The following is a 25,719-nucleotide window of genomic DNA, read 5'->3' on the forward strand; positions in this document are numbered from 1 at the left end:
ACTGGAATTCTGGGTGATGTCAGGATATTAACACGGTGTCAACTCACCGGAAACGTGTGAGGCTGAACGCTTCGCCTCTCGTGTGATGTTTTATAGATACTTTAAAACATCACCCAATGTTGGTTTTTTTTTAACCTATTACTAAGTGGCTCTGAGCTCTAGAGGCAGCATGGACAAGATCACCAGGTAGTGCGCCTGGAGGCAGACGGGTGCAATAGAGCAGAAAGAACAATGAATTTAGAGTCTGAGGGGCTGAGTTCAAATTCTAGCCCTCTTATTTAGCATCTGTGTGACAGGGAGCGAGGCTATTCTGCTCCAGACCTCAGTTTCCTCATTTGTAAAAGGATGGGGTGGTACTAAGGCCCTTTTTAAATCTACGATTTCTTAAACCAAGGGGACGAGGTTCAAGTCTGGCCTCTGGGAGTTACTGTGTGGCCTCGGTCAGATCATTCCAGGCAGCCCTCCAAGCGTGTTCTTCTCTGTTCTGAATGGTGGCAGCATTCTGGACCAGAGCGCCCTTTAGGCTGGGAGGTTTCCCAAGTAATCTACTGTGTCATAATAATCTGTCTAACACCAGCCAACCTCCCCAGAGAATGTGAGCTCCCGGGGGGCAGGGAGGCTCCCCTGGAAGAGAGACTTTGAGGTTTGTGCTTATCTCCTTCCCACCCCGGCCCAATGGGAGGGATTCCCGGGTGCCATTTTTAAGCAGCAGCAAAGGGCTTCGGAGCTCAAAGCACCTGCTCTCCAGGCCAGATCTAGGAATCAGAAGGCCACGGAATCAATGGCAAAAATGTAGAGGCCGGTGGCCTCCCACGTGGCCCTCCCGTGGCCAGATGCAGACCTGACACATTCCATCCCAGTGAGAGGACAGGAATCCTTCCCTGCGAACCCCAGAGAAGGCGAAGCAGACTACAAAAACAGATTCTAGATTCAAAACGGCACCAGGCGCCCCGAGGACCCCCCCCCAGACGCCCCCCGGGGGCAGAAGGCAAGAGTGGGGGAGTCAGGCCACCTGGCAGGGAGCAAAGCTCATCACGGCTACTTCATGGTGGTTAAAATTAAATTTCACTTTAATTCTGATGCCAGGAGTCAGGCTTCCTGTGGGGTGAGCGAAGGGGAGACGCCAGCACAGGAGCCCGGGAGCCCACCTGGCCCCCGAGGCCCACGTCCGTCCTCCTCGCGCGCCTCCAGAGCTTACTGCTGACTGACGCCCATCTGGTGGTGGTCGGCTTCGGGCTCGTCCTCCTCCACGTCGGCACTGTACTCCTCGAACGTGTCGTCGTCGGCGTCGGGGAGTCCCAGCAGCTGCTCGGAAAAGGGAGAAGCTTCGTGAGGGGGAGGCTGGGAGAGGCGACGGGCTGTAAGGGAAGGGCCAAGCCCAGAGAGCACACAAAGGGCGCTCCTCAGCCTCCAGGTGCCCCGTCCAGCCACAGACCTCGGCTAAGGATCCCCGGGGCTTCTCTGACCCTGCGTCTAGCCTGGCCAAACTGCGGCCCCCCGTCTCTGTGCCTCCGACCCGACGCCCCTTTTCTCTGCCTCAGCCTTTCTAGGGGAGGCTGGCCGGAGGATGGAGGCTGCCCTCTGAGCCTTGAGGATTATCTGGCTGAAATATGAGCCCGGCAGGCAGGGAGGGCGCTCCAGACATCTGACTGACTGTATGGAAAGTCTGAAAATGCAGGGATGGAATCCGTGGCAGTGGGAAGGGAGCACGCTGTCCAACAGCCACCGACTTCACTGAAAACCTGCCACCAGAGGCAGGGAGGTGGCTCAGTGGACGGAGAGCCTGACCTAGAGATGGGAGGTCCTGAGTTCAAATCTGGCCTCAGACACTTCCCAGCTGGGTGACCCTGGGCAAGTCATGTAACCCCCATTGTCTAGCCCTGACCGCTCTTCTGCCTTGGAGCTAACACTTAATATCAATCTCAGATAGTAGGTAAGAGTTGTTTGTTTGTTCGTTTGTTTAAAGAAAACTTGTTGTTATGATCATTGGCATCTCTGGTCAGTTCTCCATAGCATCCTGACCGGAGGTGCCCTTCTTTGCACTCAGGGTAGGCAGCACCCTTGGTTTGCCGGCAGGGGATGGGGGTGGGGAGGGAGTAGGGCATTGCCCTGCACGGGGGATCCTGGGACACCCGTAGGAGGTTTTGCTAGGAAAGAGGAGAGGACAGAGGTTGGGAATAACAAAGGGGTTTCGCCCTCACCTGCCATCTGGTAGCTTCCTATTTTGATTAATTGTGCTGCTAACTAATTGCTCTGCTCTATTGCTTCCAGTTGTGAAGGATGGCAAGGACAATCAGTGCCCTTTAAAGCTGGCATCCTGGGACAAAGCCCCATTTATCCCTCCCTAGTTATAGCTCTGATTCGTATCTAGCACGGCTCCCTGAATGCATCGGAGGCTTCATAAAAACATGCCGAACTGTATGAGTAGACGCGGCTACCTACAACACCAGATTTATTTTTCTGTGTCCCTTCATCTTGACCTGAAAGGAAGGACTCCAGCAGGCAATGGAGGATGCATGGGCCCAGGGGGAAACAGGTGTCTCTCCGGGGTTTCTGATTTATAAATAACCACCAGAGCAGGGACTCTGTTTGCGGCCAGCCAACAGCCAAGCAGCACAGGTGCGGCAATGGGACTCCGTGTCTCCAATGAGCCACAATGCCTTCTCCAGGCATCCTTGGCATATATAAGAGAGATGCACTCTACAAAAGTACCTTTGCTCTGCAGCTCTCACCTGGCCTGCCTCCGTAGCTATTGGGATAACGCCAGGACAGAATCCTCCACTAGGCACTATTGGTGGACCTGGCTATTGGCTGAGAGAGTTGTGGCCACTCTGGGTTTTTCTGAGGCTTAGCATGATGCAGCTATTGTCACCAAAGGGAATAAATGCCAGCCTCAGTAATGAGGGGAAGGAAGAGGGAGGAGAGAAAAGGAGAAAGGGAGAGGGGAGGAGGAGGAGGAGAAGGAAGAGGAGGGAAAGGGAGAAAGGGAAGGGGAGGGAGAGAGGGAGGAGAGAAAAGGAGAAAGGGAGAGGGAAGGAGGCAGAGGAGGAGGGAAAGGGAGAAAGGAAGGGGGAGGGAGAGAGGGAGGAGAGAAAAGGAGGAAGGGAGAGGGAAGGAGGCAGAGGAGGAGGGAAAGGGAGAAAGGAAAGGGGAGGGAGAGAGGGAGGAGAGAAAAGGAGAAAGGGAGAGGAAAGGAGGCAGAAGAGAAGAGAAAGGGAGAGGAAAGGAGGCAGAAGAGAAGGGAAAGGGAGAAAGGAAAGGGGAGGGAGAAAGGGAGGAGAGAAAAGGAGAAAGGGAGAGGGAAGGAGGCAGAGGAGGAGGGAAAGGGAGAAAGGAAAGGGGAGGGAGAGAGGGAGGAGAGAAAAGGAGAAAGGGAGAGGGAAGGAGGCAGAGGAGGAAGAGGGAGAAGGAGAATAAGAGGAGAAAGGGAGGGAGAGGGAGGAAGCCAAAGGTTGTTAGCTGATGACACTATAATAAATATATATAATGACAATATAATAAATAAATATAATAAATAAAAAAATTAGGGAGGGAAACCACCAACACAAGGGTTTTGCCCATTTCATAAGCATCCCCGTTTTCTCTCTCTCCTTTTCTAGACCCTTGCCTTCTGTCTTGGAATCAGTACTAACGTATTGGTTCCAAGGCAGAAGAACAGAAAGGACTGGCAATGGGGGCCTGTTTTCCATGGTGGGTTGGGAAAGTCCATCTATACCCATCTAGGAATTAGGGGGGTTGCAATAGAAGATGGGCTGCCTTTAAGTAAAGGGAGAAGGAATGCATGGCATAAACACCTCCTCTTTGGGTTATTCTTTGAGTCTCTGAACTGCTGTCTGAGGCAAAAATTTAAAATCAGAATTAAGCAGCTCAGGAAATAAAAGGCTGGACCTCCAATCAAATCGCCCCAACCTCCCACCCCATACCACCCTAAGATGAGATGCATTAATTCATGCATTGACATGAGTTGTCACTGGCTTAACTCACCACATTTGCTGTGCTGCCAAATGCCTCCCTAAAAGAGGGGGTTCTATTTTCTGTTCCTTATGATAGAATTCTTGTCAGTGTGAGTGCCCAGGATGGGCCAGCACAAATGGGCTGATATCTGCATCACTCACTGCCCATGTCAGCGAGATCCCTGACCCCTTGGTGATTTGGAGGAAGATAAGCCCATGGGCTCAGAGAAGATTTAAGAGCATCAGATCCTATCATCATGACTTCAAGTATCCTAGAAAGGCTGCTCCATCCAAAACACCTTCCCTGAATCTTCTCTCTTCCTTTCTCCCCATGTCTAACCAGTGGCCAAAGTCTTGTCAATTCAGTCTCCTCAATTTCTTTCATACCCTTCCTGTCCTCCACTTCCAACAGTACCTCTGTAGTTCAGACCATTGGCATGATTCAGCCTGAGACTCACCTATATATTAAAATAATAGCCTCCTAAGTGTCTCCCTACTTCCAGCCTCTCTCCTCTCTTAACCATCTTGGGCTTCAATCTGTTCTTACAGACAGATTATAAATATTCTACATTCCAGTCAACTGATCTCCTTGCCATTCCTCACAAGGGACATTCTACCTCTTACTCCTGTCTCCCTTTCTATCTCCCACTCCATCCTCCATTCAATCTCCCACCTCCATCCCCCATTCAATCTCCCACCTCTACTCCCTATTCTATTTCCCACCTCCATCCCCCATTCAATCTCCCACCTCCATCTCCCATAACTCCTATCTCCATCCCCCATTCAATCTCCCACCTCCATCCCCCTTAATAGCTCCTATCTCCATACTCCATTCTATTTCCCACTTCCATCCCCCATTCTATCTCCTACCTCCACCCCATTCCCCCATTCTAGCTTCTGCCCCATCCCCATTCAATCTCCCACCTCCATCCCCCACTTGATCTCCCACCCATCCCCATTCTATCTCCCATTCATTCCCCACTCAATCTCCCACCCCATCCCCCATTCCAGTTCCCACATGCCTTTGCACACTGTTCCTCATGCTTACCTCTACTTCTTTTCCCCCCAAAATGTCTTTGTCTTCTCTTTCTCTGTTGTTCTATGTATGTATGTTTCTACAGTACACATACATGCATATGAATACAGAATGGATCTGTACTTATCTGTGTACATGTTGGGCCTTCCCCATTCCTTCTCTGCCATAGAATATAAACTCCCTGAGGCCAGACTTTTTATCTATCCATTCCTATTGCCTGGCAGAGTCCACACTCAGGAGACACCTACTGAATTGTATAAAATAGCTGATGTTTCAAAGCCCTTCCAAAGGATTTCCAGTCCAAAGTCAGAGATAACACTGAAGAAGAAAATGTTTCTGGGAGAACACAACCACTGAGACTTCTATTAAGGGGACTAACTATGTGCTCCTTCTTTAAGAGATCTGTGGAAGAGTCCCCTGGATGCCTGATGTGGGAAAAAAGGGAGCAGGGCAGGCAGTGAATGGAGAAGGGAAGTCTGGGGGCACCAAATGATTCTATCCAGTCTTGGCAGGCTGAGTGCGCCATTTTGTCTTGACCATCTGCATCCCAAGAGATCGCAATCATGGGATCAGAGATCTAGACCTAGAGAGGGCCCCAGTCCTAAACTACTTCCCGAGGCTGATGGAAGGCTCAAATGGAATAACACGTACAGCACGTATGACCCTTCAAACAGCTATTTTAATGAATTTGTTTTCTAATGCCATCTTTTTATAAGATGAGGAAACAGAGACCCAGCCAGTAGAGAAGTCTTGTCCCAGGTCACTCAGGTAAGAAACAATTCCATTTCCTTTACTCTGACTCTAAAGTCAGTGGTCCCCCCATTGGCTTGCACTTCCTCTCCATCCCAACCTCCACAAGTCTGGCCCAAGAACAAGGTTCTCTGAAAATCCTGCTGGTTTGAGCTGCACCAGCTGCTCCCATCATGAGCCAGGGCAAGGAGGAGTGCCTCCTTGGAGGCCAGCTATCATACTTAGGCTCCTCACCCATTCCTACTGCCTCTCACTTCCATGGGAGCCTGCCTTGCCCCTGGGGCATGGGAAAGCTTAGAAAATGCTTTCTTAAAAGGGATTTCAGCCGGTTCTTTGGGAAGTGCCTGTTATTGGGTTATAGACCTGTTAGAACTAGAAGAGGTGCAGAGAGAAGCGACCTGGGCAAATTCAAGCATTCAGTAAGTAGCAGAGCCAGAATTCCAACTCGGGGTCTCAGACTCCAAATCCAGTGCTCTCTTCACTATATCATCTTCTAGCTCCCTAGGGAGAAGGAAGAAAAGCCAGCTTTATGCCAGTCCTGGCCCTGTTATCCAAAAGGAATGGCTTCTAAAGCTGCTGAGCTCAGCCTCAGACTTCAGGGGTTTCTACAGGCATAGGTGACCGTGGTTTTCAAGGCTGCATTCCCCAATCAGGAGAGGACACCAGACCTAGCTTCTTAGCTCTCTTGTCTCTGCCTGTTTTGGGTCCACTGCCCTGTAAACCAGCACCACTACCAGAGGAGAACCAAGAGACTCAATTCTTCTAGTCTCCTGTGCAGACCCAAGCCTCACATCAGGCACCCATATTTGGAAGCATTTTCAGGACTCATCAATGAGGCAGTATAGTTATGTTACTGGCCTCAGAATCCAGAAGACCTGGGTTCAGATCCTATCTGACTCTTATTAGCTGCATAACCTCAGAAAAGTAACTTCCCTCTGAGCCTCCATTTCCTCAACTTCAAAATGAGGATGATAATATCTGTCAGCTCCTGTCTTCAGAGGCTTTGCACGTGAGATCGCTATCTAGAGGTAAAGGGGCCCCCACAGGCCATCTATTCCAGCTCCCTCATTTGGCAAAGTAAGGAAACTGCCCCTCAAGGAAGTAGAATGGCATCAGAACAGCATAGTTTAAGAGCTGGGAGGGACCTTGGAGGCCATCTCCAACCTCAGTTCAGTCCACTGGAGATCAGGGATTGCTTCTCTCTTCCCAGGCTTCAGATAGTGCCTGGTGCCCAACAAGAGGAGGAGAGGCACTAATACAAGCTTGTTCACTGCTTTAGGCAGGCTTCTTTTCCACTATCATCTATTTCAGGCTCCCATATGCACTCAAATGGCTTGGGTTATATGGATGACCCTTTACAAATTGGTTTCCTGCCCCCTTCTAAAGTCTGTGGGGGAAGAGGCACAAAGGTATTCCCCAAGTCCTGTTCACTTATCAGTCTTACTTCCCATCCTCTTCTGTTCCTCTTCTCTCCATTCACAAGGTGTCAAGGGAACACAAAATCCCCACTTAGTCAACCCTACAAAGTTCCTCCATAAAGCAGATGCCCATTAAAAAAAAAGAAAAAGAAAACCTCACAACGGTGGGGCGGGGGCTATCGGGGAGGGTCTGTATCCATTTAACTCACTGTCTAGCACCTACGGTAGCAAACCATGGACAGGAGGCCTTTGAAGGCATCCCACAAAGATGGTCCACCTAGAGAAGAGCCCAAGTGTTTGTCCTAACAGGGGAGAGAAGTCTCTGACTCCTTTTGGCAGGCTCTCTCCCTTGCCTTGCCTCGCTCCTCTAGCAGCAGAGGCTGTGGCTTTCTCCCAAGGCTGACTTCCTTCCCCTCCAGCAGCTTACTCATGCTGTCCCGGGGTACCTCTGTCCCCGGCCGCCCATGTTACACCCTGGTCGAGCCTACCGTCCCTTCCCGGCCTGGGTACAAAAATAACTAGCTGAAGCTCTAGGAAGAATAAAGATTGGATCCAGAAAATCAGCAAGTGAGGTTTATTTCCTCCCCATCAGAGCCCAGACAGATCTTTTTCAGGTCTGGCCACTCAGCAATTTTCTCTAGCATTAATCTTTCCTATTGAGCTGGAGCAGAGGAAGACAGGAGAGAAAGGAAGAGAAAGAAAAACTTTGGGTTGGAAAGTTTCTGTGTTCCAACGGATACACACACACACACACACACACACACACACACACACACACACACACACACAGCACCAGGGCGCTTGCTTGGCACTGGGGGGAGGCACACGGGAAAGGTAAAGGGCACTGTCACACTTTCTGGCAAAAGGAGGAAGAAATCCTTCCTGATGAATGAACCCTCCAGCCAGCTCAGGCATTCCTCTGAATGCAAGATTTGTGGCAGTAAGTTTCTTTTTCAGGACAGAAACACGAAGATCTCCCATCAGCCCCCGAAGGGAATGCTGAACCCAGGGAGGTGGGGCAGAGGAACAGACACTTCCAGTCTCAATGCCCACCACAGTTCTGGAAGGCACAAAGTGCCCTTTCCTCGTCCTCCCAGAGCAGCCACGTGAATTGCTCCTGTTTCCCCAAAGCTGAGGCCAGTGTTTTACTCTCGTGGGCTTTGTATGTGTCTCTCTTAAACACTGTTACAGCTTTGTGGGCACTGTAATGCTCGGGGGAGGAAAGTCCTTGGGATCAGGGATTGGTTTGTGCTTTGTCTCTGTCCTCCCCAGACTTTAGCAGGTGGGCACTGAATGCCACGAATGTATAAGCAGAATCAGGACAAGAAGAGAGCCACAGCAAGAGCCACAGAAAGTTTAAAAAAAATTCAAAGAAAGTTAAACTTGGAAGAAGGGAATAACTCAGAGCAGTCAGTAGATAGAGAGCCAGGTCTGGAGTCAGGAGGTTCTGGATTCAAATCTGACCTCAGACACTTCCTAGCTGTGTGACCCTGGGTAAGTCACTTCACCCCCATTGCCTAGTCCTTGCCACTCTTCTGCCTTGGAACCACTACTCACAGCAATTCTAAGACAGAAGGTGAGGGTTTAAGAAACAGAATGGAGTCATTCTACTTGGTGCCAGAGAAGAGATCATGCAGTTCCTTCCCTCCAGTTAGCAGAGAGCTGGGGGTCTACAGGGGCAGAATGCTACATCCATTGTTAGACACTGCTGCTTTATCAAGAGATCCTGATTCACTGGCATGTGTATGGGGGCCAGAAAAGACTGTGGTAGTAAGGAAAAGGAATCAATGGGGATTTTCAAAAAGGAATCAGAATACATCTTGCTGTTCCTCACATCAAAAACTATCCCACGGGAAGAAAGCAGAAGGAGGCAGAGCAGGGAAGAAATGAAGACTAGAAAGAGCCTAGTTTGGATGAGGGACAGGGTTTCAGATGGACAGGCTGAAAGCTTCACCCACAAAACGCAGACAATTCTCCTTTATTCCCATTTATAACACTCCTAGTCATCCAATCTGGGCCATTTCCTCACTCTCAGAGGCCTTGAAACATCACGTGCACTGACCCCTGGACATTCCTGCCACTGGAATCGGGATGAGGAAAACGGGAGCCGATCCGAGGACCCCCAGACTCCAGAGCAGAAGTCCTGCAGGGGGAGGCTCTGTGCCAGAGACCCGGGAGAATCTCGTGAAGTGAGAAATGAGAGGCATTAATACTGGTACATCACAGATGAGCCAGTGAAACCCTAAGAAGCTACACTGAATCTGCGTCTGAGCCACAAAAGAGACCCCCAAAGAGAGAGGGAGGGGCTCGATTTCTAAAACCTTTCTGGGTGCTGGGAAACATTTGGATTAAGAAAAGAAGGGCTCAGGGAATAGATCTCTTTTAAAGCCTTTACCTTCTGTCTTAGAAGGAATACCGTGTGTCAGCTCCAAAGCAGAAGAGCGCGAAGGGCTAAGCAGTGAGGGTCCAGTGACTTGCCCAGAGTCGCACAGCTAGGAAGTGTCTAAAACCAGAACTGAGCCACCGAGCTGCCCTGGAAACATTCGAAATGGGAGGAAATCTCCTAAACAGAGAGAGTCCTCTCATTTGGAATTCAGGCAGAAGCAGGTCCCCAAACCCTGGCTTCAGGCTTGAAATGGATAAACAGTAAGGTCTTGGCTATACTGGGTCCAAAATATATTGGACCAGCATGTAAGAATGAATAACCTCCCAAAGCCCTTTCCTGCCGTCACCAGGATTCCTGACTCATAATTGTCCTCATGTCAACAGCCAGCTGTGGCAGAAGAATGATGCCCACCCCAATAAAAACCGCCAGTCTCCCACAACAGCCAGAGGGCCAGCCAAACAACAAGTAGTCCGCCTGCCTTTTACCTGTTCTCCCCACATCCTCCCTGGATTCCCAACATGCTTATCAAAGAATCCTTTGAGAAGCCACGCGGGCACCTACAGGTCTGAATGACTTGAAGACTTTTTCCAACACTTCATGGAGGGTCTTCTTGCCACAAGAGGAGATGTAATCCTGCGCCAACTGCAGGAAAGGCAAGCAGTCTTCACTCTCGCTCCAGACGTGCTGAGCCCCCACCGGAGAAGGAAAGCAGAAAAACAAATACACGCGTCATTAGGGCTCCTGGAAAATGGAGAATGTCACTTGCTTTTCTTTCCTCTTTTGAAACTAGGGGTCTGAAACTTCCCACCATTCAAAGCAGGCTTCTCTATCCCCACAGAATACCCTAAGCAAGGGGATGGAGCAAATGAGGCACATAAGGGACCAGCCAGAGATCCCATGTTAGCCAGCGACCTCACTCTTTCCTTCCACCACATCCTGTTTAATTTTTGGTAAACCCTTCCCTTCTGTCTCAGAATCAATATTGTGTATTGGCTCCAAGGCAGAAAAGCAGTAAGGGCTAGGCAATGGGGGGGGGGGGGTAAATTACTTACCTGCCCGGGGTCCCACGGTTAGGAAATACCTGGGGCCAGATTTGAACCTAGGACCTCTCATCTCTAGGCCTGGCTCTCTGTCCACTGAGCCAATCAGCTGCCCGCCATGTCCTTTCAATGAGATCTGCTAATAAGTAGCAGCCTCAGAGTTTTAAGCTCCTGCCTTTAGTTCTGTTACATCGGCACCCTGTGGTCCTGGAGTCAGGAAGGTGTTAGGGGTCTAGATCAACCAGCTCCTGAATAACTGGAGATGGACTCTGGCCCCTAACCTGGTTGCTCCTTGTTGGCCCTTCCCATGACAGTCCTGTGTGACCAAGGAGGGAAGGGGTAAGACTGACTTAATAAAAATCATCCCGTTATCAGAAGATGAACTCTTAGGCATTATTTTCCATTTTCTATCTGTGTCTTGAGAATTTCAGCACAGTTCTTGACACAGAAGGAACATTTTATAAATGCTTTTCCATTTCTAAGCAAAGACATTCAGGCTGATTAGACTTTAGTTTTTTAAAAAATGCTTGGGGGTGGGGCAGCTAGGTGGCTCCGTGGATAGAACATCAGGCCCAGAGATGGGAAGTCCTGGGTTCGAATCTGAACTCAGACACTTCCTAGCTGGGCAACCCAGGGCAAGTCACTTAACCCCCATTGCTTAGCCTTTACCACTCTTCTGCCTTGGCACTGATACTTAATTTTGATTCTAAGAGGGAGGGTTAAATGATTGGGAGAAAAAAGTGGGGGAGCAGTAAGATATGCCACAGTGCCATAGAAAGGATGTGAGATCTGGAGGCAGCGAGCCTGTGAAATAAGAGGGAAGTACTGGATGGCTTCCAGAGACCCATCCAGTTCTGGACCTCACAGTCTCTAAATCCGTCATTCTCTGAAACCATGAACAGGATCCCAAGAATGTAGGCTGTAGGAATGTAACAGGATCCCAGAAATGTATCCCTTCAAGGCCAACTCTTCCAAATGCCCCATTTTACAGAAAAGGAAACTGAGGCTCAGGGAGGTTAACTGTCTAAATTAACATGGGTGGGATAAAGTTAGAGGTGAGATGTTAATCTGGAAATAGTAATAGTAACATAATAATAATAATAATAATAATAATAATAATAATACACATCACTTGTAATAACCCAAGACAATCCCAGAGACTCAGTGAAAAATGCAATTTGCCCTCCCAGAAAGAACTGATGGCATTTGAATGCGGACTGAATCATCCTATCTTTCATTTTTCTTCTTTTTTCTATTCCTTCCTTCCTTCCTTCCTTCCTTCCTTCCTTCCTTCCTTCCTTCCTTCCTTCCTTCCTTCCTTCCTTCCTTCCTTCCTTCCTTCCTTCCTTCCTTTTTCTTTCTCCCTTTCTTTCTCCCTTTCTTTCTTTCTTTCTTTCTTTCTTTCTTTCTTTCTTTCTTTCTTTCTTTCTTTCTTTCTTTCTTTCTTTCTTTCTTTCTTTCTTTCTTTCTTTCTTTCTTTCTTTCTCTTTCTTTTTTTTTCTTTTTTTTTGGGTACAAGATCCCTTCCACAAAATGACTAAAAAGGAAAAATGTTTTACTGAGTTACACATGTAAAACTGCTATCAGATTGCTTACCATCTCAGGGAGGGCAGGAGGGAGGGAGACGATTTGAAACTTAACATTTTGAAGAAAATGAATATTGAAAATTGTTTTAACATATAATTGGGAGGGGGGAAGAAAATGTCATTAAACATAACACACATTACTAAAGCTCTCTAAGTTTCATAAAGAGCTCTTTGGCGACCACCCAAGGACACTGATAGGGAAATTCTCATGGCCATTCTCACCCAGGCAAAGAGCAGGGGCTCAGGGGGTTAAGCTGGTTTACCATGGTCTCCCGTGGCCGGGTCAGGACTGAATCCTTGGAATTGTTCCCCACCCCACCCACAGCCCCCAGGCTTCCCACTCACACAAGTAACATGTGCTAAGGCTATCAGTATTTGCATATTTGTGAAGGACAGAAAAGTCTTTTCCATATGAGGCTATCCATTTCAGCACATTTTTTAAGGCCGAGGCAAGTTTTCCTCTATGTGTTCTAACATCTAGAGTATGCCGCCAGAAGAGGCTGGCCCTTTCCAAACTCAGAAACCCTGCTCTTCATATCTACACCAGGGAGGGGCATCAGCCTGTGCCCAAGGGCATGGGCAGGACACTGGGGCAGTGCCAAGAATGGTAGACCTTGGGGAAAGTCTGAGGAAACTAATCAACCCAGAGTGGGGGTGAGGGAGGGTGAGAGAGGGAGGGAGAGAGAGAGAGAGTGTGTGTGTGCACATGTGTGTCTGGGTCTAAGGAACTATGAAGACAAGCAGAGAATGGAAGGAAGGAAAAGGGGAATGGTGTCTGGGGAGCTTCTTCTCACCAAGCATGCTTTCCTTCTTCTATTAATAAATAAGATGGCCTGGGAGGTGGCACCAGGAAGCCACACAGGCCATTCTTTGCCAGTGTGCTTGGCAAGAGTGCCAAGCTTGGAGCTGGAGCATCACAGAACCTCAGAGTTGGAAGGAATGGCAGGAACTCAAACCATTCCCTCAAAAGACTCCCGTTCTACTTTGGGATGGCTCCCCAGGCCAGAAAGTTCATTCTGCCACCAGGGCTCGATTTGCTTCCTTGTGACTCCATCCCCTTACTTCTGATTCTGTCTCTCTGAGCTCTCTAGGCCCCCAGAGAACAAGTCTAAACCCTCTTATACAGGAAAGCTTTGAACTTTCTCTTTTCCAGACCAGGAAAGACTTGGGTTCAAATGCTGGTGTATCCTTGGGAGAGTTCAAGATTAGCTTCTCCTCTTGGTCATTATGAAGGATGCCTAGGAATTTTGTGTTGTATTGGGAAGATGAATGGACTGGGAAGCCAGGGGGCTGGATTTGGAGTCAGCAAGACCTAGTTCAAGTCCTGCCCCTGACACTGGGTGCCCATGGGCAAATTACTTCATCTCAGAGCCTTGTTTTCCTCATCTGTAAAATGTGGATGGGGCAGCTGACTGGTGCAATGGACTTGGAATCAGGAAGACTCATTTTCCTGAGTTCAAATCTAGTCTCAGGCACTAGCTGTGTGATCCTGGGCAAGTCACTTCACCCTGTTTGCCTCATTTTCCCTGTTGGAAAATGAACCAGAGAAGGAAATGGCAAACCACTCCAATATCTTTGCCAAGAAAACCCCAAATAGAGCCACAAAGAATTGGACACAATTGAAAATGACTGAACAACAAACATATAGTAATGCCTAGAATACCAGGCAGAGGTGAGGGACTTGGCTTTCTACCCACCATTAGATACCATCTGTGAGACCCTGAGAAAGTCTCTTAACCTCACTGAGCCTCAGTTTCCCCATAAGCTAGATGGGAATAAAAGCCCTTTTCTCCCAGGGTCATTGTGAAGATCAAAGGAGAAAAAGCATGTGAATAATTTTGCAAACCTTTTCAATGTGTCTTGGTGATCCTCCTCCTCCTCCTCCTCCTCCTCCTCCTCTTCCTCCTCCTCCTCCTCCCCACTACTACTACCTTGCTTTATGGGTGGGACACATACTGTGTTAGGGGCTGAGAATATAAAGACATGTGGAACCAGTCTCTGCCCTCCAGGAGCTTCCATTCTAGCAGAAGAGACAAAAGGGGCAGAGCAACTTTACAAGGTGAGGGGGAGTGTTAGGAAAGGGCATTAGCAGCAGGGGCATCTGAAGAGTTACATGTAGTTCACAGTCCTTGAGCTGAATGATGGAGGAAACAATGTATTGAAAGAGGCGGCAGTGAGGAGGGAGTGCATTCCAGGCAGGGGGCACAGCCCCTGCAAAGGCCTAGAAACTGGAGCAATAGTTTGGTATTCCCACAACAAAAGGCTCTGGCTGGATCACAGAATGTTGGAAGGGAAGGAAGGTGTCACGAGGCTGGAAAGGTAAGCTGAGGTCCATCCCATGGAGAAGGGCTGGGAAGACCTGGCTTTGTTTCACTTCTGACCCCACTATCAGGGGCAAGTCGAGGCCATTATCAAACCTTTAGGATTCTATGTTGCAGGCAGCAGCTAGTTTGTATCCACAGAAAGCATTTCTTCCCCTGCAGTTTCTTAAATGGAGGAAACCAGAGATGCAATTCTGAAAGCTCCCTCTTAAAACAGTTGTTCACTTTGAATTAAAAGAAGTACTTTTTTTTTTAATTGGAGGTAAGGAAAGTATTCTACCTTGGCAAATCATTTTATTTCATTTTTATTTTTTAAACCCCTACCTTCTGTCTCAGAATCAATACTATTGATTCTGAGCAAAAAAGCAATGAAGGCTAGGCAACTGGGGTTAAGTGACTTGTCCAGGGTCACTTAATTAAGAAGTGTTCGGGGTCAGATTTGAGCCCAGGACCTCCCATCTCCAGGTCTGGCTCTCTATCCACTGAGCCACCTAGTTGCCCCTCTCATTTTATAGATAAGGAACATCAATGTTCTCATTTTACTGATAAGGATGTTATAAGCCAGAGGTAAAATGACTTGGCCAGCATCACATAGTTGGAGACTAGATCCAGAATCAAGATGATAGAATCAGAAGACTTAGAGCTTCAAAGGAGCTAAGAACACCTTCCATTTTACAGATGAGGAAACCAAGGCTAGAGAAAGGGAAATTATTTTCCTGAGGTCAGCCAGGGAGTGAGTGACAGAGACAGAGTTTGAAACTAAGTGCTACATAATTCTCTTTTCACTGATGAGGAAACTAAGAAGTAACTGGTCCAAAGTCACAGAGGTAGCAAGTAGTAGAGCTGGAATTTGAACTCAAGTCTTCTATTCTTCTCATCCAGTGTTCTTCCCACTGAAACACATTAAAGGCACTTAAGCACTATCTCATAAGGAGCACAGTCTCAGTGTTGGCCCATTTTGAAATCTACTTCAGGGAGAGAATTCATTCTTGCACATTTCCAAGAATGAGTCCACTTTGCTCAGGTGTATAGCACCTGGACAACTCTTGACATCCTGATTCTTGGCCACTGAGGATCTGCAAGGATGAAATTCTGCTGAAATAAAGGTCTGCCCAGCACCAACTCACTCAGTTGTCCCTCCTGTAATGCTCAAGAATCTGCTTTTCAAATCTGCCTCAACTGCATTTTTCTCTGCTGATGACAAGTATTTTATAACCTTAAAGCACCAAATCTTGCATTAATTAGCATTTGCTCAGGTCTGACACATGAGGAAAAATGTTTGCAAATTATTCATTGGGAACACATCAAAATAAGCAACAGAAGACAATAAATAATCAGGGATCTCTCCTACACAATTTGCAGCCAGGTTCAACTTAAGGTTGGCTAGGAATGAGTGCAGAGATTGGCAGAGATTCAAAGCTGGAAGGGCCCTTAGAGAACATCTAGTTCAACTCCCTTATTTTACAAATGAAGAAACTGAGTCACAGAGAAATTAAGTGATTTGCCCACTTAGGAGCTCAGTCTTCTGCATGATGCCTTTCCCCATCTCTAAGAATGCCGGTGACCTCCTCCCAAACTATCTTATCTTTCACCACTTTGTGAATATTTTTATATACTTGTCTTTTATGTTTATTTTGTATATAATTATATATGTCCTTATTGGCTTCTCCTGCTTGTACCCCTGTGCCTAGAACAGGGTCTGGTACATTATAATATAATGTGATATATAACATAATGTAATGTAATATATAATAAATACTTGTTGATGGGTTGACTGGTTGCCTGAGGTCCCACTGTGGTGAGTGGCAGGTAGGGTTGGGATTCAATCCCTTACTCCCAGGTAACCCTACGCTGAGGTTGGATAGAGGGTTAAACATGCCTCTACCAGGAATAAAAGAATGTTATCACCTTGATGCCTGATAACAGGAATGCTGATCAAAATACACAGGCTGCTCCAGAAACATCCAATCCCACTCCCCCCACTCCACCCCAAAGATCTAGCCTTGGAAATGAAATAACTGGATGGCCTGCTCACAGATAGAGAAACATGGGAGAAATGTGTCTTCTACAAACAGACGGGAGAGCCTTCAATAGCCACTCTGTGCTGGGGAAGGAGGTTGGACAAGATCACAAATTCACACCTATTTCCTGCAATGAAAAACTGATGGAACAGAACCCACCCCTACTTGGAAAACTCATTCTCACTTGGACAACCAGATGGGAAATTCACAGGGGCAGAAACCTCAGGAAAACAACATTGTATATTAGATGGGCTGAAGCAATATTTTTTTTATCAGTATTTATAAAGGCTGTGAAGTTTTCTCCCCTCAACCCCCATCAACACCAAGGATCCTAGGATCATTAGTAAGTCAGCAAATATTAGGCACCTACTGGGTACCAGATGATGGGGATTCAAAGACAAAAATGAGAGAGCTAGGGCTAGGAAGGACTTTGGAAGTTATCTAATTCAAGGGACAGAAGGGAAGAAGGATGTAAAATAACATGCCTAGGGAAAAAGGTAATCAGTGACAGAACCAAGATTCAAATTCCAAGCCCTCAGCCTCCCTAATCCAGGGCTCAATCTACTGTACCCTTCTCCTTCCTTGTCTCAGAGCTAGAAGTGACTTTAGAGATAGAGCCTCTAAGCCAAGTCTAGAAGCATTTGTTAAATACCATCTGTGACAAGTTAAGAGTGCTAGGACGGTCCTGAGGATCAAAAATAAAAGCCAAGCCACACCTTAAAGGCACTCATGAGCCACAAGGTCAACCACTTCATTTTAGAACCAATGAGCATTTATTATATACCTACTACTTGGAACTGAAAATAAAATTAACTTGAATAAAAACAAATAAAGATGTGCTCCTAACTGGCTGTGTTGGTTTGAGGAGGAATTTCCAGAAGCCCAAACAAACGGGCCACTAAAAGAACATTAAGTTTGGGAGTCAGATTCTAATCCTTCCTCTGTTTCTGAGCTTCTATGATCCTGGTCAAATAATTTTACTTCCTTATCTTGCAGAATAGAAGGGGCAGGTAGTAGGTATATAATAATCAGTAATCCTCTCTCCCCCTCTGTCTGTCTGTCTGTCTCTCTCTCACACACACAGTCAGTCATTCTCTCTCCCTTGACCCCAATTCCTCTGGCACATCATCTCATGATATCTGCAAAGTCAAGGTTGGTGGCACTTGGTGTGGTTATGGAAATTCAATATTGGTGGGAGTCTGGCCAGACCCTTCCGGTCCTTTGCTTGCCACAGTGAGTGCCATTTATTGACGGAGACCTCCCAGTGCAGAAGGAAGCGTTACGAGGTCTTTCCCACCCTTGGGATAGAATCTTTGGTGCAGGCCAATGGCTAGAGATCTTGGGGGATCTAGAACCCCTGGGTTCTGGCACCAGATCCAACTCGTGGCGAGCACGAAAGAGAAATCCTTCTCATTCATGCCCCACTTCCATCCAGGAAGGGACTGACCATGGGGACACTGTCCCTGGGTGACAGGCCTCCAGGTTAAGAACCTTTGCATTCACTCAGCTCCCACTGACAACCCTGACTTGGTTAGCCACAAAGCCTAGGCGCCTCTTGCCGTAGATTTGTGTCAGGATCACAGACCAGGGCCGTGCTACACGCCCATCTTGTTGAGAGAGAACCACTGGCGTTAGAGGGGTCTCCAGAGATCCAACCTGCTCATTTTACCCATGAAGAAGCTAAGTTAAGCCAGCCAATTACATGGGCCCAATTGAAGGCTAAATCGCTTCATTCAGCCTCAGTTCTCAGGACGAGTCAATGCCCAGATGACCCCTCTGGGGCTGGCCTCACCGTCCGTCCATGCTGCCCACCCCTGAAGGCATCCCAGAATGGTGCCCAACACATAGACTCTCGGGGAAGAACTGACAGGGACCCTCTAGTCCAGCTCCGGCTTGGACGTTGAAGAGCCCCCTCGGTACCCTGCACAAAAAAGCCTGGCCTGATCCAGGGGAAGGACTCGCTCGGGCCACTCTGCTCCTGGAGACCTTGGACTGTTAGAAGCTGGACTTCTGGCTCTTGTCTGCACCGCTCTTGGTTTGCCCTTTTCCTCCTTTTATCTAATTTTCTTGCCAGCAATAAGACATCCAGCAGAAGCCTTTGGATTAAATGTCATTTGAATAGGTGACCTTTACGCTCCACCACGGAACTAAAGAGTGAGGCAAGGGGGTTGCTAAGTGGCTCTGTGGATTGAGACTCAGGCCTAGAGATGGGAGGTCCTGGGTTCGAATCTGACTTTAGACACATCTTCAATGTGGGATCCTAGAAAAATCACTGAAGCCCCATTCCATTCTTCTGCCATAGAACCAATGCCTGGCAGAGTCCAAGACAGAAGTGAGGGGTTTTAAAGAGTAGCCAAATGCCTTTGATCATACTCAAGAGTGGGCGCTCTCGCCCATTCAAGGGTCTTTCCCATGACAAAGACTGCAGCCCATCTGCCTATCGTGCCCCACTCTCATCCACATCAACCCCAAACACCTGGAAGTCCCCCCAAGAAGCTGGCAGCCTTCCCCAAGTTCTCCTGACCTCTCCTGCCCCGAGAGCCGCCCAGCCCAGCCCCTCTCCATCTCTGTTAACCTCCTCTGGCTCCTGAGAAGACGGGAACGCTCGGGTTCCTGCGTTCCCAGCATTTCCCTTAAATAGAATACAAATACTTTGTAGAATCGGTTTGTGTTTCAGTGTTCCACAAGGAGGAAACAAAAGCCACATCTCAGTTCTTATGCGTTCTGGGATGGCTGCAGAGAGAAGGCACTGCAATATGGGCAACACATCCCCTACCGCCTCTTCCTCTCCTACACTGTCTTTGTTTTTCAACCCTCACCTTCCGCCTTAGCGTCAATGCTGTGTATTGGTTCCATAGCAGAAGGGCTAGGCAATGGGGGTTGAGTGACTTGCCCAGGGTCACACAACTAGGAAGTGTCTGAGGCCAGATTTGAACCCAGGACCTCCCATCTCTGGGCCTTGCTCTCCAGGCACTGAGCTACCCAGCTGCCCCCCCCCCTTAAATCATTAAAGTTCTAGGACAGAGCTCTGTGTATGCTAGGATTAAAGGAGTCACTTCTACCTGTCTCAAGCAGTGTGTGTACACACACACACACACACACACCCTGTGTGCCCATCTGGCACCTCAGCTGTTGCCAATAACATACTCCTGAAGCCTAATAGAGCCCCGGGGAGCTCAGAGTTGGCAGGGAAGAGAAACTGGCTGGCACATCTGTGCCCAATGGCTAGCCCTCCTGCCGCTCCCGGGAGTGAGCACGTCCATCTCTCCTCACCCCAGGATGACCTCTCCAGAGAGGAAGCGGCCGGCCACCCATCCCCTGGAACTCTGCACAGACCAGGCAGCAGAAGATGAATGCTTGAAGGCCTCCTGCTCAAGGGCAATAACACAAGTAGAGGCACAAAACAGACAGAAGCCAAGAGGATGCCAAGAGCTAAAAAGGGAGCCCAGAAGCTCTCCAGTCCATCTCACACAGGAACGAGAATCCCTTCGACCACATATTTTACGAGCGGTCACCCTCCAGCATTTGGCGGGGGTCACGCCACCACCAAGAGGCACTCGATCTCTCCCAGGCAGTTCATTCTGCTTTCGAAGGGGTAGAACATCCTTCCTGGTATCAAGCCTCAATTTTGTTTCTCTGCTTTTACTTATAGCTTCTAGTTCTGCCTTCTAAAGTCAAGCAGAATAAGACTGGCCTGTGTTCCTGATAAAACATTCAAAGAGAGAGCTATCCAAGGGCCAGCTGGTGACTCAGTGGACAGTCAGGTCCAGACACAGGAGGACTTGGGTTCAAATCTGGCCTCAGACACTTCCTGGCTGTGGGACCCTGGGCAAGTCACCTAACCCCCATTGCCTAGACCTTACTGCTCTTCTGTCTTTGAATCAATACAATGTATTGAGACTTATGACAAAGACTGCTCTCCACCTCCAGAAAAAGGACTGCAGATGAAAGTATACGATCTTTTACTTGTTTATTTGGGGTTTTGGTTTTATAGGATTATTCACTTACAAAAATGAATACTATGGAATTATATTTGGCATGATAATACACGCATAACCCAGATCAATTGCTTACCCACTGTGGGAAAGGAGTGGGAAGGGAGGGAGGAAGACAATTTGGATCATAAAACTTCAGAAAACTTATGTGGAAATTTGTTATTACATGTAATTGGTAAAAAAAAATTAATTTTAAATATTATATATTGATTCCAAGAAGAAGGTAAGGGTTAAAAAAACAACAAAAACCAACTACCAAGAGACTCTAAATCTTCTGCTTTCCCAGCAAAATGCCCCCATTTCCTTTGACTTATCACCTTGTAGCTATGATATCAAAGTCATTTACCATCTCCAGCCTATCAGTGCCCAGAATGGATCACAGCACCTCAGGTGTGCTTGGACCAAGGCTTAGTCCTAAACACCACACTCCTCTCATTGCAGTCAAATGTCATATTAATTTTCTCGGCTGCCATATCTGACAGATCTTTTATTGTGGAAATTGCGCCTAGCCATCTTCTACTTAGGAAATTGATTTCTTAAGCCCAGATGTAGACTTTGCATTTATTCTCAGTTCATTTCATATAGCAATTACATATTTATTAATGTTGAGAGGATAGGCTTAGATAGAAAAAAAGGATGAATGGATGAGTGGACAAGTGGATGGATGGATAGACTGATGGATATAGATAACAGAGGGATGGACAGACTGATAGATGTGGACAGCCAGGTGGCACAATGGATGGAGTCAAGAAGACTCATTTTCCTGAGTTCAAATCTGGCCTCACATACTTCCTAGCTATGTGACTCTGAACAACTGTTTGCCCCAGTTGCCCCATTTGCAAAATAAGGTGGAGAAGGAAATGACAAATCACTCCAGTATCTTTGCCAAGAGAAATCCAAATGGGGTCATGAAGAGTCAAACGTGACCAAAAAACATTTGAATAACAATTGGATGAACAGATACCAACTATGTGCCAAGCACTGTGCTAAGCACTGGCTGTACACATACAGGCAGACAGAAAGACACTCTCTGTCTTCAACAAGATTATATTCTCTTGGCAGCTGGGTAGCTCAGTGGATTGAGGTCCTGGTTTCAAATCTGACCTCAGACACTTCTTAGCCGTGTGACCCTGGGCAAGTCACTTAACCCCCATTGCCTAGCCCTTCCCACTCTTCTGCCTTGGAACCAATTCACAGTATTGATTCCAAGATGGAAGGTAAGTGTTAAAAAAAAAAAGATTATATTCTAATGGGGAAGATAATTCATAAAGGGACTGGAAAGCTGCGGGGAGGGGAGGAGGATGGGACAGAAAAGAGAACATTCAGGTCATCCCAACAGACACCAGGAGGAAGTTCTTCTCTGTTGGTTTCTTGGTAAGTCTTAGGGCAATCCCCATTGAATCCTCAGGGACACTTCTGTCAGTCAGTCAACAAGCAATTATTAAGTGCTTGCTGTATTCCAGGCCACACCAAAGAGCTGAGAAGACAAAGAAAGACAAAATACTCCAGTCCCTGCTCTCAAGAAACTTTTATTAGTCTACTGGCCCATCCATTGGAGATATTTCAAGACAGGGTTACCCCCTTCTCTGCCGCGGTTTAACATTTCAGTGAAGCTGTTTTCTCAAGATTTCTCTTCATTTTTCCATCTGATCCCTTACACTGGAGACAGTGGGGACCAGGGGAACAACCTGGCAAAGCGAGCGCGAAGAAAACCGAGGCATTTTCTTGTTGGCTGTAACCTCCCGAAGCAACCTGGAGAACGCTGTAGCCTACCAAACGACAGCCGTTCCCACTTTCTTTCTTTCTTTGAATCATTAACTTGTCAGAGCATCAACAAACACATTTTCCAGCTTACCACAGATGCAGTGACATTTAAAACTAGTCCTACAAAACGCTGTTTTTGTTACGATTACAAATTGGGGCAATTTAGTCTGCTGATTAAAAGGGGCCTATTATGAAGTGAATTTGCTACATGCATATCTTCGGGATGTAGCAATATATCACCTATATTATATAGTAACACATATAATATTAATCTGAGATAGTAATATATCAAATTAATAGAACTTTAAGCTTTGCCAAGTGCTGTATAAATATTGTCTAATCTTATTCTCAAAGCATCCTAAGAGGTGGGTTTCATGATTTCATTTTACAGACAAGGAAACTGAGGCAAACCAAGGATAAGTGATTTGTTCAGGGTCATGCAGCTCGTAAAAATTCTGAGGCAGGATTTGAACTCACAGCTTCTTAATTCCAAGTCCAGAGATCTATCCATTATACCTAGCTCTCTATAATAATGTGTATATTATATAAAAATATTTTGGACATATTTTATATGCACATATAAAATTTATATCTATATATTTATTATTTATAACATAATATTATTTTATATACACATATAAAATGGATGCAATATTATACATACTCTATATGAGTGAAGCAGAGGGGGGCTAGGTATGAGTAAAATATCCTGGAAATTCTCAGCTTTGAAAACTATCCTAGAAAGGTAATATGACAGGAGTTGGATCCTTAGAGTTATTATCGTATCATAGAAAGACCATCGGCTTTGGAGTTTGGGGATATGGATTCAAATTATGGTGTTTTAAAAAAAGTAATTGAATGAGCTATCTTCCTTCTTTGGCTTCATTTGGAATAGGAGATGGGGCAGGATGGATTATTCTAGATTGATTCTAAATCTGAGATCCTCTACATTAGAAAGAATACAATGACTAGCTCTCAGGAGAAGTGAGTTCAAGCTTATTCAGCAGGGAATCTTGTTATTTTCTCAGCTACCAGGCCTTCCTCAACCCCAACCCTTTACACCTCTTGCTCAAATTTATATTACATTGCCAATGGAAAGGGTGTGCCAACTGACTACTGTTTGGCTCCCCATATCCTCTGACTACTCAGACTAAAAATCCCTTCCTATCAAATCCATGTGAGCTTTTTGAGGGCTCTGGCTCATTTTGTACAAGAGTGCCTGGCATACAGCAGATGCTTAACAAATGCTTGTTGAATTAAGTGACCACTTCCAGAAAGCTATTACCAATTACCTGTCAGCGATGATCTTCCCAAGAGTCCTGACATAGTATCCTGGAACAATGAACTATGATAAAATCAACTCTGCCATTGTACCTGCATAGGACATGTCAATCTTTTCCTTCAAGGTCTCACTCAACATCAGAATAACTTTAAATGTACCTCTTCCTGGCCGTTACTCCCATGGGTGAATGAATTAGCTTAACTCAGGAGGTCAGGGCCAAACAGGCAGTATGAGGCAGAGGTGGGACTTGATTTCAGGGCTTCCAGATTTCAAGCCTCACTCTTAGAGCCAATAATATCTTCATTTTTCTCAGGGAGGTAAAACTTGCTCATAGACATATTGACAGTATCTGGGAAGGACTTGAACCCAGGTCTGACTTCAAGTCCAGCTTTCTTTCCAAAATACACAAAATTCCTAAGCAGTCTTCACAATAACCAAGGACACACCAACTGAAGAATACCAGCAAGCACTATTCTCTTAGTCATGCAGAAGGAGACCATGTCTCCGTGGCAGAGTGAGTTGGGGGAAAGGAACTTGGCATTGGAAGACCTTCCATGGCCTCCTGCCTCAGACCTTTATGTAGGAATGACTTTGGGGAAGTAATTTCACCCCCTATGAACCTCAGTTTCCTCATCTGTAAAATGAAGGGATTGTGATGGACGGTGTCTATTCTATCATAGAATGAAAAGGACAGCAGGTGACTTTGCCTAGAACTGCATGAATTACTCTGACAAAAGCCTAGATTTGAACCCAGTTCTGCTTTATCCGGTCCACCAGGCTGCTCTACCACTTTATCAGGTCCACCAAGGGAGAATGGCTCCCTTGCTTAGTCTTTAAGCAATCAGAAGAGAAGGCAAAGCTCATTTCTTTCCATCTAGAGGAATTCAATTCAACAGCATAAATGAGGTTTAAGGCGGTGCTTGTTCACTCTGGTCTGCCCCGAGCTCATTTGGGGTTTTCTAGGCAGGGTCCTGGAGCGGTGGGTCTGCCATTTCCTTCTCTGGCTCATTTTACGGATGCCGCTTAAATGACTTGCCCACCGTCTGAAGCCAGACTTGAACCCAGGAAGAAGAGTCTTCCGGACTCCAGGGCTCGGCAGCGGAGGCTTTCTCTTCATTGCGCCACCTAGCTGTCTCTAGGTTTAAGGCTCTGTGATCCCAGAAGGAAGGGAGCAATGCCTGCTCAGGAAGGCTTACCCTAAAGGGAGTGGGAGTGCAGATGGTGCTACACAATGGTGATACAAGGCAGGCCATAGTAAGCGCCCTGGAAACGTCCAGGAAAAGTGTTGGGAGAAATCTGGAGGGTAGGAAGGCTTCCTGCAAGAGGTGCTGTCTAGGCTGGGCCTGAAAGGACGGGAGGGCCTAGAACCCGGGGGTGGGGGGGGGGGGGTGGGGAGACAGTAGGGCGGGGGGAAGGGGAGCCTGGGCAAAGCCTAGGCAATGGAGAAGTCAGTCAGGCTGAACTTCGTGTGGGGTGTCTGAGATTAGGTTTGGGGGTGGGGAGGGGAGGATATCCCCGGCCCAGGAGAGTTTTGTCCTCGACCCACCAATGGGGCTAGGGCTGAGCTGAACGAGAACTTGGGTTCCTCCGACCCCGCCCCTCTTCCCCCAGGGAAGGTAGAGGAAGGTACACAGCATTGCCCGGTACCCCGCAGCTCTAGGCTTCCATGACCACAGCGCGACCTGGACAGCTTCCATTTTCCATGGGGGCGGGGTTGGGGGCTAGGTTTTCCGAGTTCAGGGGTCATCCCTGGAGGGGATCCTCTCTTGGCCCTCTCTGGGCCAGCCCAGGCGTCTCCCCACTGCCCTTTCTCCAGGCTGCCCCCCTCCAATCTGATCCTCACCGAGTGAGAGGGAGGGAAGAAGGGCTTTCTGGGGGGCTCCGGCAGCTCCGGGCCCTAGTCCATCAGAAAGCAGAGAGAGGGTGCCCAGGATCTTTCCCGACTCCTCCCCAGGAGGGGAGGGGCAAGGGAGTGGGCTCCGGGCTCTGGTAACCGGAGACTTCCCCAGGATTCTGTGGCTAAGGGAACACGTTTCCAGTCCCCCCCCGCCCCCCCCCCCCCCGCCTCTGGCCAAAAAGGCTGCAGAGCCCACCCTCCCAGGCGTTTACCCCGTCAGGACCCACACAGCCCGCTATAGCTAATACCAACGCGGAAGCAGGGCGGGTA

At 47.5% G+C, this 25,719-nt stretch overlaps 1 protein-coding gene across 1 annotated transcript in view; it reads right to left on the reverse strand.

Annotated features, from left to right (window-relative positions):
• Positions 1–1,052: 1,052 nt before the first annotated feature.
• MTURN (maturin, neural progenitor differentiation regulator homolog) overlaps positions 1,053–25,719 on the reverse strand; it is a 52,686-nt gene continuing 28,019 nt past the window's right edge. Inside the window, exons 2-3 of the mRNA XM_056800680.1 lie at positions 10,105–10,260; positions 1,053–1,305 (exon numbers count right to left, since the gene is read on the reverse strand). Of these exons, the coding sequence (XP_056656658.1) occupies positions 1,195–1,305; positions 10,105–10,260 (267 nt within the window). The 3' untranslated portion in view covers positions 1,053–1,194. The remainder of the gene's footprint in view (positions 1,306–10,104; positions 10,261–25,719) is intronic.

Source organism: Monodelphis domestica, chromosome 5, assembly GCF_027887165.1.
Source record: "Monodelphis domestica isolate mMonDom1 chromosome 5, mMonDom1.pri, whole genome shotgun sequence".
NCBI classification, from domain to species: Eukaryota; Metazoa; Chordata; class Mammalia; order Didelphimorphia; family Didelphidae; genus Monodelphis; species Monodelphis domestica.